Genomic DNA, 17,842 nt, shown 5'->3' on the forward strand with positions numbered 1-17,842 from the left:
TGTTTCTTTCTGACTGAGTTTTCCCAAGGTGTTTGTTAAGCAGTACACAATGGTATTTGAAGATCAAAGGTTTGGGTCATCTTTGTTTAAGATGTCCTAAGAGATGCATGGTCTTCACAACCACCTTCAGTCCCCTTGATCTACTTCCTGTGTTCTGCAATAGGTAGCAAGTTGTGGACAAAGTGACATCCTTGGAAATCAGCAGCACTAAAAGGTGGCAGGTCACAAATCTGATGATGGAGGGTATGATTTATAGTAAGGCCCATTTGCTGTGGCATCACATTCAAGGACAAAAGGAGGAAAGTAGATCTGTTCTGTGGATATGACCAAAAATAGCTGGTGGAAGCTGTCCACATGGTGGATTTTGTCTTTCACTCCTGAGAGACAAAAGCTGGTAAAAAACCATGTTGATACCTTTGGATGAAATGTTGGATGAATAAAATATACAGTCTTCAAATTCCTCTTCTACTTGACATCAACAAAAACAGAGTTTCTTCAGGAAGCCAGAGTCCAGGTGATTGTATTCACTGGTGACAGTGTGAAAATACACTGTCACATATTCTTTCACAGCAATGTGATCCATTACGTGGATAAAATATGAAAGCCTTGTCCATATCTATTAATGTTATGGGAATGTTTCTTCCAACTACTACCATCACTGTGCCACCACATTTATCAACACCAGCTTGGGATAAGGCTTTTAGAGAAGCAGTATCAGATAGATCCTCAGATCTTGCTTGACACAACCAACGATTATAATTTCTTGGATGCTGCTTCTGAAAACTGTCTCTGTAGGATCAGTCTTCTTTGCTTCTCAATATCTCCTTCCATTTGAGCAAAAGCATGAGAGCCAATGAAAGAGAGATCAACCCCCAGGCCTTCATCCCCCTCTTCTTGGTCATCCTTGGGAGCGCTAGTTTTTTTCACTTATTCTAATCTGCCTTTCTGGTTCCACAGGCTTCCCTTCTGAATTTCCAGTATCTGCAGGAAGGTATGCCAATGACAGACTTTCCTCTTTCAATGATTTTGGGAAATACAGAAATAAAAAGCAGTTTTTGGTAGACATCCTCTTCAAGTTCAGAGACAGCAAATACTACGTTTTCAATGGTCTCCCCATAAATCTCTAGGAACTTCCTTACAGTGCAAAGTGTGATGTGTGTTTCATCCTCCAAAGGATAACCTCATTTGCAGAATTGATGACACAGAATCCAACAGAAGACATTGACTGCTCTTTTGCCAGCTGAGGTACATTTCTGTAGCAGCTGAATAGGGAACTCTCAGCTGCTGTGCAGTAGTGGCTCCCGTACTTAGGTCCCACTGAGTGAATGATGAACCCCGCAACTAGATTAAATCCTTTTATCAATTTTGCTTCACCTGTCTGGCAGCCTTTAAGTTTCTGAAGGTCCTTCTTCAAATCCGGCCCTGCAAGCATGAGGATACTTTCTGACACAGGATTTCCATCTGTAAGAGTCTCATAGCTGGTATTCACGATAACTACTTCAGTAATGCCACATCTCCTTTCCAAAGAACCACATTTCCACTGATATCCTTATTATAAAGAACAGGTGATAAAACTGTGTCTTCCAGAAATTTTTCAACTGCAGTGTCAGAAGTATCTAATTCATTTTCACAGGAGTCACCCCAGCTTGGTAGTGTATTTACATCCACAAACTGGGAAGGGGCACCCAAGGAGTCCACAGAATGGAAACTTCAGTTCATCTTTACCCACATTCTCCAGCAATTCAGTATTCACTGGACACTTTAGCACACTCTGATGGTCCCAGCCGGATGGTGGGTAAGACGAGTTAAGCGCCCCAAAGAAGGCAGTCGAGCAGCATTCCTGTACGCCCCTGGCCAGCAACATGGCGGGTGAGGAGAGTCAAAGTCCTAGTGAGGCTGGAACGAGTAGCCTTGTAGCAGCTTTTGACTTAAAGTCTTGTTTGTGCAATATTGGTATGGCTACCTCAGCTCTTTTTTGGTTACTATTTGCGTAGAGTATCTTTTCCCATCCTTTCACTTTCAACCTATTGTGTCTTTGGTTCTAAGGTACGTCTCTTGTAAACAACAAATGGTCAGATATTCCATTTTTATTCATTCTTCCAATCTGTGTCTTTTGATTGGGGAGTTTAATCCATTAACATTCAGTGTTATTACTGTGAAGGCAGTACTTACTTCAGGCATTTTGTCCTTTGGTTTTATGTCATAATTTTTGTGTCTTTTTTCCTTTATTGAAACCTCCTTTTCTGTATAGTTATCTTTTGTGTTGTAACTGTCTGATCCCTTTCTCATCTCTGTTTCTGTATATTTTTAAAATACTTTCTTTGTGGTTACCCTGGGGCTTATATTACACAACTAATATCTATAACCTACTAACTTGAAAAGATACCAACTTAGCTAAAAAAGCACACATGTTCTCCACTCCCATATCCCTCCATTTCACCTCTGTATATTGTTTTTGTAACACATTATCTCTCTATATTTTGCATGTCCATTATTAGGAAATATGACCTTTTCCTGTTCAATTGTATTCTGGCTCTTATAGGAATTAAATAGTAGAATTATATACCGACAATGTAGTACTAATGGGTTTTACATTTACCCTTTTAGTTATCTTTACCAAAGATTTTCACTTCTTCACACTACTCTAAGTCACTCTCTCCTGTCTTTCCCTTTCAACCCTAAGAACCTCCTATAGTAATTCCTGTAATGCAGATCTTTTGTTGATGAACTCTCTCAATTTGTGTTTCTTTGTGAATATTTTAAAATCTCCCTAATTTTTGATGGACAGTTTAGCTGGATAAAGAATTTGGGGCTGGCTATTTTCCTCTTTCAGTACCTTAAATATATCATACCACTCCCTCCATGCCTTCATGGTTTCTGATTAGAAGTTGGAAATTAGTCTTATTGAGAATAACCTGTATATGATGAATGGCTTTTCTCTTGCTGCTTTCAGAATTCTCTCTTTATTTTTGGCATTAGACATTCTGATTAGTATGTGTTTGGAGTAGACATATTAGGGTTTATTCTTTTTGGAGTATGTTGCACTTCTTGGACATGTATATTTGTTTCTTTCATAAGGGCTGGGAAGTTTTTGGCCATTATTTCCTTAAATATTCTTTCTGACCCTTTCCCCTTCTCTTCTCCTCCAGGGACAACCACGATGTATGTGTTTGTATGCTTCATGCTGTCAGACAAGTCCCTGAACCACTCCTCAATATTTTCTATTCTTTTCTCTATCTGTTCTTCTGACAGTATGATTTCAATTTTCCTGTCTTCTAGTTTGATGATTCTTAATTTTGCTTGTTGAAATCTGCTGTTGTATGAGTCCAGTGCTTTTTAATCTCCATTATTGTGACTTTTATCCTAAAATTTCTGTTGTTTCTTTTTAAGCCTTTGAATTCTTCTCTGTGCTCACACATTGCATTCTTAATATCCTTTAGCTCTATAAACACCATTAGTTTATTTTCCTTCATCTCCTTGAATTCATTTAAGAAATTTGTTTGAACTTCTTTGATTAGTTGTTCCAAATTCTCTGTCTCTTCTGAAGTTTGAATTTGTTCCTTTGACTGAGCCATACCTTCCTGTTTCTTAGTATGGCTTGTAATTTTTGGCTGATATCTGGACATATGATTATTTTGATATATTAACTTTGAAGATCAGTTTCTCTACCTTGCCCAGGGTTTTATTGTTGATTGGCTTTGTATTAAGGTTCTTTGATGATTGGTACAATTTATTCTGGACTTTGTAGTAGCTCTGTTTAACTGTTAATATTTTCTCAGCTCTTCTGCACCTGATTCTTGCTCTCGATATGTGGTACAATTTTTTAGATTACCCTTTTTGTGAAATTGTCCAAGAATTGTCTAAGAATATATTGCTGCACCTCCATGAGAAAGCTTCCTTTCCTCTGTTCCTTCTCTGGGAATCTTCATCTGTTCTGTTTGGTTTTGTGCAGAATTTTCTACTCTATTATTTGTTTAAATTCCCTCCCTTTAATTTTCAGTTCTGGGATTCATCCTCTCTTACAGTGGTTCAGTTTTCTTTTTCTTTTCTTTTTTTTTTTTTTTTTGTCATAAGGCTTCTCTGTCTCCCGTTTCTTCCTCATTAGACTATCCCAACCTAGGGAACCAGGTGGGGGTCAATCCAGAAAGGTTCATTTTGTGTTTAGGTGGTCCAACAAACAGAGACTGAATTGAGATGTACACTCCTGCCAACATTCTGTGGCAGTCTCTTTCATTCCTGGGTTATTTTTTATAATTTTTTGATTTTCATTAATTTTTTAAATTCAGTTTTATTGAGATATATTCACATACCATACAATCATCCATGGTGTACAATCAGCTGTTCACAGTACCATCATATAGTTGTGCATTCATCACTCCAATCTATTTTTGAACATTTGCCTTATACCAGAAAGAATAAAAAAAAGAATAAAAATAAAAGTAAAAAAGAACACCCAAATCACCCCCCCATCCCACCCTATTTTTCATTTAGTGTTTGTTCCCATTTTTCTACTCATCCATCCATACACTGGGTAAAAGGAGTATGATCCTCAAGGCTTTCACCATCACACTGTCACCCCTTGTAATCTACATAGTTATACAGTCATCTTCAAGAGTCAGGGCTACTGGGTTGGAGTTTGATAGTTTCAGGTGTTTACTTCTAGCTATTCCAATACATTAAAACCTAAGAAGGGATACTTATACAGTGTGTAAGAATGTCCACCAGAGTGACCTCTCGACTCCGTTTGAAATCTCTCAGCCACTGAAGCTTTATTTTGTTTCATCTCACATCCCCTGTTTGGTCAAGAAGATGTTCTCAATCCCATGATGCCGGGTCCAGATTCATCTCCTGGGTACTTTTACATGTGGCACTCCTCACTCGCTTGTGTTTTGCCCTGGGTCTCTGTGCACTGGTTCCCTGTGCCTACATAGGCATGTGGTTTTAATTCGCTGCTGTGAGTGTCTCTATGGTCTACATCCGTGGCCGGAGGGGCCTGGGCAGTGCTGCCCCTGTGCGACTCTTAAGCTGCACAGGACGGAGTGAGGGAGATGGGTCTGTACTGGCCGGGACTGGGACATAAATCTCCTACCTGAAATTGGTGTTTCTTCTCATTTTTCTTTCAGTCAGCATTTGTGGAGTCCTCCAGTCACTATCATACTCCAGAAATCCAAGTTAGTGGGATTTGTTTTTTTATTGTTAATTCTGAGGGAAGATTTTCCAGGGGCTGTCTTACATGGCCATGTTGATGACATTCTCCTTCCTTTTTGTTTTTGCATTGTAAAATTTCTTTATATACTCTGAATATTAATCTGTTATCAGATATATGGCTTGCAACTATTTTCTCCCATTCTGTAGGTTGTCCTTCCTTTCACTTTTTGATAATGACCATTGATGCACAAATGTGTTTAATTTTTATGAAGTCCAGTTTATCTATTTTTTGTTGTTCATGATTTTGGTGTCATATCTATGAATATATTGCTGCATCCAAGGTCATGAGGATTTGTTCCTGTGTTATCTTCTAAGAGTTTAATGGTTTTACCTTCTACATTCAGGTCCTTGATCCATTTTGAGTGAATTTTTGTATACGGTGTGAGATAGGAATCCAAGTGCACTTGTTTGCTTGTGGATTTCCAGTTTTCTACGAATGTTTGTTGAAGAAAATATTCTTTCTCCATTGCAGGTTCTTGACACCCTTGCCGAAAATCATTGGCCACAGATGTGTGGGTTTGAATCTTCACTCTGCATTCTGTTCCATAGCTGTTTTGATTACTGTAGCTTTGTAGTAAGTTCTGAAATCCAATAAAGTGAGTCTCCAACTTTATTTTTCATTTTCCAAATTATGTTGGCTATTTGGACCCCTTGCAGTCCATATGAATTTGGAGATGAGCTTTTCCATTTTGGCAATAAACACTCCTGGAATTTGATAGGGATTGCATTGTCTCTGAAGATTGCTTTGGATATTATTGATATCTTAATTATATGAAATCTTCTGATCTATGAACATGGGGTGTATTGCCATTTATTTACTTAAAGAAGTTTTCAGTGTATATGTCTTTCACATCCTTAGTTAAATTTGTTCCTAGACATTTTATTCTTTTAGACAATGGAGTAAGCGGAATTGCTTTCTTAATTTCCTTTTTAGATTGTTCATTGCTAGTGTACAGAAACACAATTGATTTTTGTATGTTGCTCTTGTACACTGCCATTTTGTTGAATGTGTTTATTAGCTCTTGTGGTTTTCTTGTGGATTCCTTTGGATTTTCTATGTATGAGATCATGTCATCTGCATATAGAAAAAGCTTTACTTCTTCATTTCTAATTCAGATACTTTTGATTTTCTTGCCTAATTGTTCTGGTTGGAATTTTCAGTGCAATATTGAATAGCAGTGGTGAAAACAAGCATCCTTGTCTTTTCCTAAGCTTAGGGGAAAAGCTTTCAGTCTTTCACCTTTGAGTATGATGTTACCTTTATGATTTTCATATATGATCTTTATCATGTTGAGAAAGTTCCCTTTTATTCCTGGTTTTCTGAGAGTTTTTATCAAGAAAGTGCACTGGATTTTGTCAAATGCTTTTTTTCATCAATTGACATGATGGCTTTTTTTTCCCCTTTAGAAGCATTGGTTTGTAAAGAGACTTCTTGTCTCTGACTTGTGTGTCATCTGGGGAAGAAGCAGCCCTTGCTCACTCGATCAGTTCCAGGGAGATGAGAGTGGTTTGTAAAGAGAAAGAGCAGGGCAGAGAGCACAGGATCTGCCCTAGTTCCTACAGTGACCCTTCCTAACAATTTTGACCTTGTAGGAAGGAGCCCCCACTATGTACTTTCTCTGATCATAGGATATAGCATTGCCTCTATCCCATCTCCACCAGGGACTTCAAGACCCAGAGACGAATGGAGTGGAATGAACACATGTGATATTGTGACCACAGACTGACCATCCCACCTACACATTGTAATGAGACCCCCTCAGTGGCAAGAGGCATCTCTGCCCCCTGTGATGTGTGTGGCATTGGACTCATCATTTCCTAACTCTGAGGCTTAAAGTCCTCACAAGGAAATGGCCAAATAATACCTCCCACCCAAGGCTGCAAGGAAATTGTTTTCAATTTTTTGTTAAACTACAATGTATATGAAAGAAAGTGCACTTATCAAAGTATATGGCTCATTGGTGTTACGTACAAAACATAGCTATCTAATCAGCATTCATGTCAGGAAACAGAAAAATATTATCTCCCCAGAAGCTCCAGCCCCTGCCCTCGTGTTTCCTTCTGCCTTTCACCTCTAACCATGGTCTCTCTGTGAATGTGTTGGCATCACTGACCTCTCCCAGCCAAGAAAGGAAAAACATAACTGACCCTTAATGTCCTCCCCTTTCACATTTAGCAGGCAATCGCCAATTCCACACCTCCTTAAAAACACCTGCATTTCACCACTCTCACAATCTGTTTCCTGCTGGGCTGTCACATCGGATTCCATGGACTCCCTGCTCCATGCCCCCATCCCGACTCTACATATGCTCAATGGTAGCCCCAGAGGGTCCTCAATATCTATGTCTGAGTTTCCTCAAAAGGCATCCATGTGTCCCATCATCCTCAGGTCCAGAATCTGCAGTTCAAAATTCAAGGTTGTTTCTGAAATGGTCTGAGCTCACATGTCCAGCAACATCAGTCACTGTTACTCCAGCCTCAACCAAATGGTACAGTTAACACCCCAAAGTGCACAGATGCACACACACATACACATGAGCAAATTCATGAGTACACACGTACTCTTACACACTGCAAAAAAAATCTAGATAAACAAATTAAAAATAATAAAGGAAAAATTGTTCCTTAAAATCTTCCTCTTACCTTAAAGAAGGATTTATCAAACTCAGCAGTATTGACACTTGCGACTGGATCATTCTTCGTTGGGATGGGGTGGGGCGTGCTGTGCTTTGTAGGATGTTTAGCAGCCTCCCTGGCATCTACCCACTAGATGCCAGTGTGAAATCCCCCTACCAGTTTTGACAATCAAAAATATTTCCACATATTGCTACATGTCCTCTGGGGAGCAATTTTGCCCCCTGTTTGAGAGCCACTGGTCAAAAATGAAAACTGGGTCCTCTCATGATGGACAAGCTCTGCCTGGTGGGTCCCCTGCACCCCTCCCCTCTTTCCTTCAGCCCCCCTTCCCCCTCCCCATTCTCAGAACTCGTCGCCTCTCCCTGCTCCAGCCTGTCTCGCCTCCACTCTTCACCAGGCCAACAGTTGTCCACCCCGGCCCACTGAGCTTAGCGAGTCTCGGTCAGGCCCCTCTGTTGTGCATTTTCATGTTCCCTGTATTTCTCCTTTTTAACAATTAACACAGTAGTAACCAAGTATTTATCTGTACCTTGAGATTGGTAGATTATCCTGGAGTATCTGGGTGGGCCCAATGTCATCACAAGAATCCTTGTAAGTGCAAGAAAACACAGACAGGAGAGTGAGAGGCAGAGAGATGTGAAGTTGTTATGCAGCTGGTTCAGTAGATGGAGGAAGGGCCACGAGTGAGGGCAGGCGGCCTCTAGAAGCTGAGGAGACAAGGAAACGACCCTCCCCTGGAGCCTCCAGAAGGGACAGAGCTGGGCTGTGCCTTGATTTTAGCCCAGGGAGGCACTTTCAGACTTCTGACATTCAGAACAAAATGATGTTTGTATTAAGCAATATGCTTCTACTAATTTGTTTCAGCAATGAGAGGAAACTAATTCATTGGGAATCTGTTTTTTGAAAACTATAAATATGTGTTGACGGTTGGCCCAAGGAAGCACTTCAGCCAGGCAGACAGTGGCTTATGAGCAAGTAAGACCTCAGATGTGGCCAGAAATTTCCACAGAAAGTCTGGGCTCTCAGCCCCACCCTGGGGAAACGAGAACCAGCTTCCTGGGGAGGGGCAGTTCCCCTTCCTGTGGGGCTGCTGTGATAACCCCGTGATGGTAGGACCAGCCTCCCAGCGGCCACATCCTGTGTGTCTGTCTGTCCTGCTGGGCATTGAGGTCTCATCCAGCTCAGCTGGACCTGGTGGGAGGAGACGCCATGATCCCCAACCTCACGGCCCTGCTCTGCCTCGGTGAGATCTGAGAGGGGAGGGAAAGCTCCAGCCTGGGAGGGTTCCCACCCACAGCCAGGCCCTGGTCTACCAGGAGACCCCAGGGCTTGGGTGTTCAAGGGGAGGAGAGGATCTGCTCAGGCTTCAGGGTGCAAATCTCTCATGTGGACTCTCTTCCAGGGCTGAGTTATGGACAGAGGATCCGAGTGCCGGCAGGTGAGTTGACCCCCAGAATTTTCAATCTCCTTGATCTGGGGTAACAGTGACAAATCTGGCAGGGGCCTTGTAGCTGAGGGTGGAGGAACTGAGGTTAGTGAAGGATCCCCTTAAAGGCAAAATTTGATTCCCTTCCAGGGACCCTCCCCAAACCTGCCATCTGGGCTGAGCCAGGCTCTGTGATCGCCTGGGGGAGGCCCGTGACCATCTGGTGTCAGGGGACCCTGGAGGCCGAGGAGTACCGTATGGACAGAGAGGGAAGCCCAGCACCCTGGGACAGACAGAAGCCCCTGGACCCCAGGAAAAAGGCCAAGTTCTCCATCCCACGCATGACAGAGACCTATGCGGGGCGATACCTCTGCTACTATGGCAGTTCCACTGACTGGTCAGCACGCAGTGACCCCCTGGAGCTGGTGATGATAACAGGTGAGAGGACACTTGGGGTCCCAGCCTCAGGCTCTGCCCCCAGGAGGGGGTCTGCTTTCAGGGGGTGTCTCCTCTCACAGCCCACCTGGGGAAATGGGGAGGTGAGGGCCCCATTTAACACAGCTCCTCCTTCTCTCCTAGGATCCTACAGCAAACCCACCCTCTCTGCCCTGCCAAGCCCTGTGGTGACCTCAGGAAGAAACGTGACCCTCCAGTGTAGCTCACAGAGGGGATTTGGAAGGTTCGTTCTGTCTGAAGAAGGAGAACACAAGGGCTCCTGGACCCAGGAAACAGAGCTAAACTCCTATGCGGAGTCCCAGGCCCTGTTCCCCATGAGCTCCAGCCACAGGGGGATGCTCAGGTGCTTTGGCTACTACAGGAACAGACCCCACGTGTGGTCAGAACCTAGTGACCCCCTGGAGCTCCTGGTCCCAGGTGAGGAAGCCCCGTCCCTGCCCCATAAAGTCTTCAGGGCCCAGACAGGCTAAGGGGAGTCTTGTCCTCAGGGAGCCCCGGGTGGGAGGATGGGAGAGGGGAGCCCAGGGCTGCAGAGACACAGAGTGTGTGAGACACTAGACCTGGAGCCCTGGACGAGGCGGGAGATGCTTGGAGGACCGTCCCCTGCAGTCCACGGTGTCTCCCCAGGTGTGTCCAGGAAGCCATCCCTCCTGGCCCAGTCGGGCCCCATCGTGGCCTTGGGACAGAGCCTGAACCTCCAGTGTCGCTCTGACGTCAGCTATGACAGATTCGCTCTGTACAAGGAGGGGGCTCGTGACCCCACCCAGCGCCTCGGCCGGCAGCCCCAGGGGGGGCTCTCTCAGGCCGATTTCCCCCTGGTCCATGTGAGCAGCACCCATGGGGGCAGTTACAGATGCTACGGTGGACACAACCTCTCCTCCAAGTGGTCGGCCCCCAGTGAGCCCCTGGACATCTTCATTGCAGGTGAGGGGCCCAGCTGGGTCCATCCAGGGAACCTGACTCTGCAAGGCCCTGTGGGGGGACCCCAGGGTGAGACAGTCGGGGCTAGGGGTGTGGGGTCACAGGAGAAGGGGAGACACAGAGAGAGAGAGGATGGGAAGGGGAAAAAGATGCAGAGACAGAGAGACTGAGAGACAGAGAGTCTGAGAGGTCCTCAGAGAGGGGCTGGTGAAATCTCAGCCCCTCAGTCCAGCACCGAGGTGGAGGCTGGCAGCCCCTCACCCTCCTCCTTCTCTCTAGGGGAGCTCCCTTCCACACCCTCCCTCTCTGCCCAGCCGGGCCCCAATGTGTCCTCAGGAGACAACGTGACCCTGCGCTGTCAATCACGGAACCAGATGGACAGTTTCCTTCTGTCCAAGGAGGGGGGAGCCAGCCCCACCTTGCATCTTAGATCCTGGCACCGAGCCCAGATGTTCCTGGTCGACTTCACTGTGAGCTCCGTGACCTCAGGCCATGGGGGCACCTACAGGTGCTACGGCTCACGCAGCTCCAAACCCTACCTGTTGTCTTGGCCCAGTGCCCCCCTGGAGCTCGTGGTGTCAGGTGAGGAGCCCTCACCTGTGGTCCTCGACTGTGCCAATCATGAGTTTAGGGCCCTGATCCCAGCAAAGGTTCTAAGCTGATATGGATGTGAGGGGCTCTGGGTGGGGTGGGGTGGGGTGGGTCATCCAGATGGGTATGAGCCCCTAAGAATGATAGAGGCCAACAGGGACCCAATCACCCCTGCTCACCTCACATCACCATCACCAGGAGATGTTAGGTGGGTGGAGGCCACTGGGGCTTGCATGGGGCCATTATAAGAGGAGAAGACTTTGAGCTGAGATGAGGTCTCTAGGGGAAGCTCCTATTCTCACCCTTCTTTTGTCCTGATTCCCAGGAGCCCCTGGGAGCCCCAGATCCTCACCTGCAGAGCCCAACTCAACACCTGGTGAGTCACAGAGGCATCTAGCCAGAATTTACAGTTTCCCCCAGGCATCTCTCAAGAGTCTCTCAGCCTGGTGGTCCCGAGCCAACTTCTTACTTTAGCAGCTCTACTGGAAAAAGAAACAAAACATCAAACCATAAACAAGGGTTTGGAGGTCAGACTCTCCTGGTTTTAATTCCCAGCTCAGCCACTTCCTGGTGGTGGGCCTTGGACAAGTCACATCCCATCTCTGAGTCTCAGTTTCATGGTCTATGAAACATGCTTCACTGTCTCCCTCGCAGGTTTACAGAGATTTAGGTGAGACCCAAAGGTGAAAGCCTTCGGCATAGGGTCTGTCCCAACAGGGAGCTCAGAAAATGTCAGATCCATCCCTACTGCCCCTTCCAAGACCAATACACTCCCCAGTGGCCACACAGTCTCCATGTGGGGGTGTCAGGGCTTGGCAGAGGGGAGATGGGTCTTTTCTGGGCTGTGGGATTGGGGAGGACACAGAGGGCTCCCTATGCAGACCCAGCTCTGAGCTCTCTCTTTAAGACCTAGAGGGCCTTGTTTGGTTGGGGAGTGTGAGGGATTGTGAAGAAGCACCATCAGCTCTAGCTAAAGGTGAGAGTTAGGGCGCAGGGGCTGGGGGACAGCATACTCTAATCACATAATGCATGAAGCAGCTCTGTCTTGGTGGGGCATCATGAAGAAAGCACAAGGATCCACAGTCCTGGATTCAAATCCCAGCCCTGTCGCCTCCTGGTAGGGTGACTGGGGGCATGTGATTTACCTCCCTGAGCTTGTTTCCTCACCTGTAAAGTGGGTGGGGTGGGGTGGAATCCCTTGTTGCAGGATTGCTGTGAAAGATGGAGATGGTGAGGACAAAGGTCACAGTGTGTGTCTTGCACACAGTAGGCGCTCAATTATGTGGCATCATGGTTCATTCACGATGTCACTTGTACTCTGAAGGTCTCAGAAGGTACCTGAACATTCTGATCGGGGTCTCAGTGGCCATTGCCCTGCTCATCTTCCTCTTCCTCTTCCTCTTCCTCCTCATCCGACACCAGCACCAGAGAAAACACAGGAAGACAGGTGAGTAGGAGACGGGGAGATCTGGTCTACCTGAGAGGGGATACCTTACTCTAAAGACAGACAAAGTGGATTCTTAGGACCCCAGCCAAAAAACGGCATCAAAGAGATGAAAAAAAAAGTCCAGATTTTAAAAGTCTCCAGATTTAACATATTGAAAAAAATCTATAAATCCTTTCCATCCCAACTTCCCTTCCAGAATCTTCCTGGGACAGTCGGATTCCAAGAAGTGGGGTGGTGAGGGGTTTGAGGTGCTCCTGGAGACAGGAGTTTGGTGATGGGGAAGGCAATGCCACATGAAAGCGTTAATGTGAGAGCCTGCAACCATGGAGGCAAGGCAGCAGGGAGTGGACACGGTGGCGATGAGATGGGTAGGCTGTCGGAGCCATTGGGAAATTGATTGCCTTGAGCAAAATGTAAATAAATTGGGAACAATGGAAGCTAAATTATCACTGTCTGTGAAGGGAATTTTGAGTGTTGAAAGGTGGAAAGCAAGAAAAAAGTCTCAGGTATTCTATTAGAAAGGGAAAAGTACATATGACATCATTTGAAATGTATAGATAGATGGATAGATAAGTATAGATATATCAACTGATACAGAAATAGCTACAGGACTCATGTATACTTTGTGTGTGTGTGCATTTAGATGTGTGTGTGTGTGTGTGTGTGTGTGTGTGTGTGTACTCTAGCTGTGTCCACTCAGAAGACCTTAAATAAAGACAACCCTGTAGCAAAGGAAACCCCATGCATCCGGATCTTGGTTTTAAATACCACACCCCACTAAAAGATCTAGGCTCCTCAGAAAATTCCTGATTCTAGGGCTGGAACAGGTACAGTATAAAATAAGCCTGGAATGTCTTATTGTTCCCGAAAATAGAAAAAAATGTCCCAGTAATGACGGGAACAAATCAAAACACTGAAGCCAGCTTGGAGGGGGTCCTCTGGCCACATCTAGTATGATCTGAACAACCAGATAAATACTGTGAATATTGAATTACAATCCACTGAATTCAACAGAAATATTTTTGTTTATAGCTTATATAAATAAACGAATGAGTAAATAAACAGGAGGAAAGGGAAAACTTTTGATTAGAATGCAAACTAATGTAGAAGAACAATGGAAATAGATCATCATGGTGGATGATCCAGTGGGTCTTCCATGGATACTAAGTCTGGCGGTTGGAGGTTTTATGAGGATCGGGATATTGCACAAAGATCTAAATATCTCCCCTCAAAATGGTAACCAAATACTAAGGGAAATTTGGCAACTTCACAATAAGAAATTTGGCAGATACCAACTTGACAAGGTGATCAAAGTTAACATCACCAGGGATAGGATAGGTAGATGTCATATGTCCCCAAAAGTCAAAAAGAAGAGCTCAGCCTCATTTCTGGGGTGTTCCGCCGAGAACGCATGACCCAAGACTGGCATTAAGACAAAACTGGATGGAACCAGGTTGATTGCTGTCCTACGAATGGAAAGTCTGAATCTTTAAGATGCTCAAGGACATGAAGGGCAGTAAAAGACAGAACTCTTCCAGACTGGAGGAGACACATGAGACATGGCAACTAAATGCACTGGTTCCCAGAGAGGCTCCTGGACCAGAAGGAAAATGACACACTGTCAGGCAGTCGGAGACACATGAATGGGGACTGTGGATTTGATAACAGTGTTGTATCCGTGTAGATTTCCTGTATACTGGGTTGGTATAAGGGTTATGTAGGTGAGTGTCCTTGTAGATGGGAGGCACATGTGTTATATTTAGGGGTGATGGTGCATCATGTTCCAAAAATTCTCTCTATCTGCATGTATAAGTATATGTATGTGGATATGCATATGTATGTGTATAGACTGATACAAAATAGATCTATCTATCTGGCCTATATCTGTCTGTCTGTCTATCTAAATATCTGTCTTCCTATCTATCATTTTATCTGTGGTAAAATATGAAAAATTGATTCTAGGTCAAAATGATGCCAGAATTTTTCATACAATTCTCAAAATTTTTCCTTAGGCCTAAAGCTATTATAAAATAATCTAGAAAGAAGAGGCTTAGTGTGAATTGACGGAATATTTCAAATGTTCTTTCAGCTTTATAAAAATATATTTCAATCATATATGCAAATTCTGCTATGGTTAACCTTGTTTATCATGAATTCCAAGTAGAGAAGGTGTGTATAAACTTTTCAAGGTGTGGGTTCTCTCTAGATCTCAGTGCACCTCTGGGGCCGAGTTCTGGGGTGCTTTAGGGGCTAATTTCTAACTCTGTCCAGGGGCTGCAGATTCAGAAGCTGAGGCCAGAGACTTGCAGAAAAGGTAAGTCCTCCCCGAAGGCCCAGCCCTTCCGCCTCTGCCCGCTGCTCCTTCGCTGTTGCCCAGTGCCCGTTTCATCTCCTCAGATCCAGCACTGCTGACTTCCAGGAGGAGAACCAGTGTAAGTGGAGAGGAGGGGCCGGCCTGAGGGGGTGGGGCAGGGGCTGGCCAGGAGGGGCTCTGGGCTTAGGGTGAGGAAGCATGAAAAGTCTAAGTCTGTGTGACCCAGGCACACCACAGCCCTCTCGGGGCCTCGGTCCCCCACCTGGTAATGGGTGGGGTGTGCCAGGAATCTTGTCGAGAGATAGACCCTCCCCGCCCTGTCCACTCCAGATGCTGCTGTGGGAGACTGCAAGCCTGAGGAGGACAGACAGCTGGTCAGTCGGGTGAGCCTCCCGTTCCTGCCCAGCTGCCCACAGCACTCTGGTCATCAGCAAACCCACTGGATACTGCTCCGTCCCCCTGCAGTGCCTGCCCTCTCCCTTCCTCTTGAGTCATGCTGCTTTCTTGGTGGCTGTGACCTCACTCTCAGTGGGTTTTCCTGATACCACCTGGACCCCTTCATCTCGGCCCCTGACCTGGGACCTTAGAGTGGTTGGTGTGTCCTTGGTCTCAGAACATCAGGACTGGCAGGTACAGCTCTACAGTGTGTGCACTGCACCACAGCTATCAAGGGATGGTTCTAGTGGGCCCGGAGAGGCTTGCCTTTTCCATATTTGCACTGAGGCAGGCACCCTATAGACTAGTTCATCCCTGCCCCAGAATCCGCTGCTCTCCCTTTCCTCTGTCGACTCTCTTCCCTCCAGTTCCATGACTTTAGATGCAGCAGAACCACATGACAACATGTGCTGTATGTAACAGTTGGTGACTGGCTCCTGCTCCCACATTAAATGCACCCCAGCCATTAACCTCACCATGAGACAACCCTGTATTTTAAGGAGCCAAGCTTCTTTCATCCTAGGTGCAGGGGGATAATAGTGCTTTGCCTGCCCATCTATATATATATGCACAGAAGTGTGCACACACGTACACACACATATTCATATACACATGTTGAGTCCATGTTGCTTACACCCATGTTGTATATGTATATACATTGAGTGGATGAAAGAAGACTAAGTGGATGTTCTTCAAGACTCTAAGTCCCCCTTCATTCATTCATTCAGTAGGTGACAATATTTTGGGAATGCATGATTTTCCAGGCCCTGTTTTAATCCTGGATATGAGACCATGGGTGAATCTTTCCCTGCCATCATTCATGGCATCTTAGAGGGCTAGGGAGATATGAGCAAACGTATGTGCAATGTTGGCTTGAAGAGCTATCAAGAAAAAATTAGCAAGATAAGGAAATAGACTTTTCTTGGGAGGGGACAGGCTGTCTGTGGTATGAAAAAAGAGAAAATAACATGAATGAAGGATGAGCCAAGGCAGGCAGAAGAAACAGCAAGTGGAAGGGTCCTGAGACAAGAAGATATTTAACCAACGTGGTGGGTGTTGCATTCAGAGACAAATGAGCGAGGGTAACATATTAGGAAATGTCGTCAGAGAAGCAGGATCTGCAGAGCCTTTTGTGCTATAGTGAGAACTTTTAGAATCCACTAGAAGGTACTGACCCAGGAAGAAACATGATGTGATTTGTCTTAAAATAAACTCTCTTGTCTCTGTGTGGAAAATTAACTGAAGATGAACCCAAGATCAGTTTCACTCTCTTGCTGTGTTTCTCCATCAGGGTTCTGAAGATCAAGACCCACAGAGAGCAACGTATGCCCAGGTGAACAAAAAAAGAGTTAGACAGCAAGTGGCCCCCCTTCCTTCCCTCCATTTGGGAGAATTGCTGGATGTGAAAGACACACAAGTGGAAGAGGACAGGCAGAAAGACAGTCAGGTCTGTCCTTTCTTCTTTAGGCTCCCCACCCCAGTCTCTTCCCTGTCTCCTCACTCTCCCCCCACTCCCCAGGCTGCTGCAGGTGAAGACCCCAAGGACGTGACTTATGCCCAGCTGAGCAACTTGACTCCTGGAGGGGAGACACCCACACCCTCTTCCTACCAAGCAGGGGATCTCCCTGCTCAGCCCAGTGTGTATGCCGTGCTGGCCAACCGATAGCCCCGGACAAGACCCAGACACCCACACTCCAAGGAAGAGATGTCAGGGTCTCCCACATTCATTCGTTCACCTGGAAAACAGTGGAGCTGCCTCCATGGATCTCAGCTAATGAATCCCAGTCAGGACCCTTTAAATGCAAGAAGGATATTCTGGAATTGTTGAAATAATTCTACAGACAAAGATAAATAATATCCCTATATTTTTGGAAATAGACAATGCACTTATAAAGCTCACAAATGAAGTTGTAATGTTTCTTATTTGAGTTATAATGCAAATCGGATACAACAAAACCTATGAAATGGGGAAATTAGGTGCCAAAATTAAAGTATTAGAAACAAGAGGAAAGCCTGAAAATAAATACTAAGCTTCCATCTCAAGAAACTAGAAAAGAATAACAAATTAATACCAGGATAATAGAAGAAAGGGTATAATAATGATAACAGAATTTATATATAAAGAAAGACCAAAAAGAGAGAAAAATCAATAAAGACATAAATCTTTATTCTAGAATACTCTTAAAAATGTATGAAAGCTGTGGACAGTGGATTGTATACCATGGATGATTGTATGATGTGTGAATGTATTTCAATAAAACTGAATTTAATAAAAAAAATGTATGAAAGTCTTATAAAAACTGATCAAAAATAAAAAAGAAGGCAAAAATTAACAAAATAAATGAAAATGGGTTATCACTACAGATCCTAAGACTGTACTAGTTAGTAAGTGGCTATTATTCACTTT

At 44.8% G+C, this 17,842-nt stretch overlaps 1 protein-coding gene and 1 pseudogene across 3 annotated transcripts; one reads left to right on the forward strand and one right to left on the reverse strand.

The window, feature by feature from the left end:
• Positions 1–222: 222 nt before the first annotated feature.
• Positions 223–7,501, reverse strand: LOC119521852 (annotated as a pseudogene).
• A 1,439-nt stretch (positions 7,502–8,940) lies between these two features.
• Positions 8,941–17,342, forward strand: LOC119521057 (leukocyte immunoglobulin-like receptor subfamily B member 3). Of its 3 annotated transcripts, XM_037819065.1 has the most exons (13): positions 8,941–9,088; positions 9,248–9,283; positions 9,422–9,709; positions 9,851–10,144; positions 10,355–10,651; positions 10,928–11,230; positions 11,565–11,615; positions 12,564–12,686; positions 14,958–15,000; positions 15,084–15,118; positions 15,331–15,383; positions 16,727–16,882; positions 16,955–17,342. In XM_037819065.1, exons 1-13 carry the CDS (start codon positions 9,055–9,057, stop codon positions 17,099–17,101), a joined length of 1,860 nt encoding a protein of 619 aa, XP_037674993.1. In that variant the 5' UTR covers positions 8,941–9,054; the 3' UTR covers positions 17,102–17,342. The 3 variants fall into 3 exon arrangements, with proteins under 3 accessions (XP_037674993.1, XP_037674991.1, XP_037674992.1); XM_037819063.1 differs by having other exon boundaries at positions 16,727–17,342; XM_037819064.1 differs by having other exon boundaries at positions 10,985–11,230; positions 16,727–17,342.
• Positions 17,343–17,842: the final 500 nt, after the last annotated feature.

The sequence above is a fragment of the Choloepus didactylus genome, chromosome 27, assembly GCF_015220235.1.
Source record: "Choloepus didactylus isolate mChoDid1 chromosome 27, mChoDid1.pri, whole genome shotgun sequence".
Classification (NCBI taxonomy): Eukaryota; Metazoa; Chordata; class Mammalia; order Pilosa; family Megalonychidae; genus Choloepus; species Choloepus didactylus.

Bases quoted from the DNA above. Each gene is read 5' to 3' on its own strand.
- LOC119521057 (XM_037819063.1), top strand. From the start codon at position 9,055: ATGATCCCCAACCTCACGGCCCTGCTCTGCCTCG. The intron at 9,710-9,850 runs GTGAGAGGACAC...CTTCTCTCCTAG, and splicing joins GGAGCTGGTGATGATAACAG to GATCCTACAGCAAACCCACC. The intron at 10,652-10,927 runs GTGAGGGGCCCA...CCTTCTCTCTAG, and splicing joins CCTGGACATCTTCATTGCAG to GGGAGCTCCCTTCCACACCC.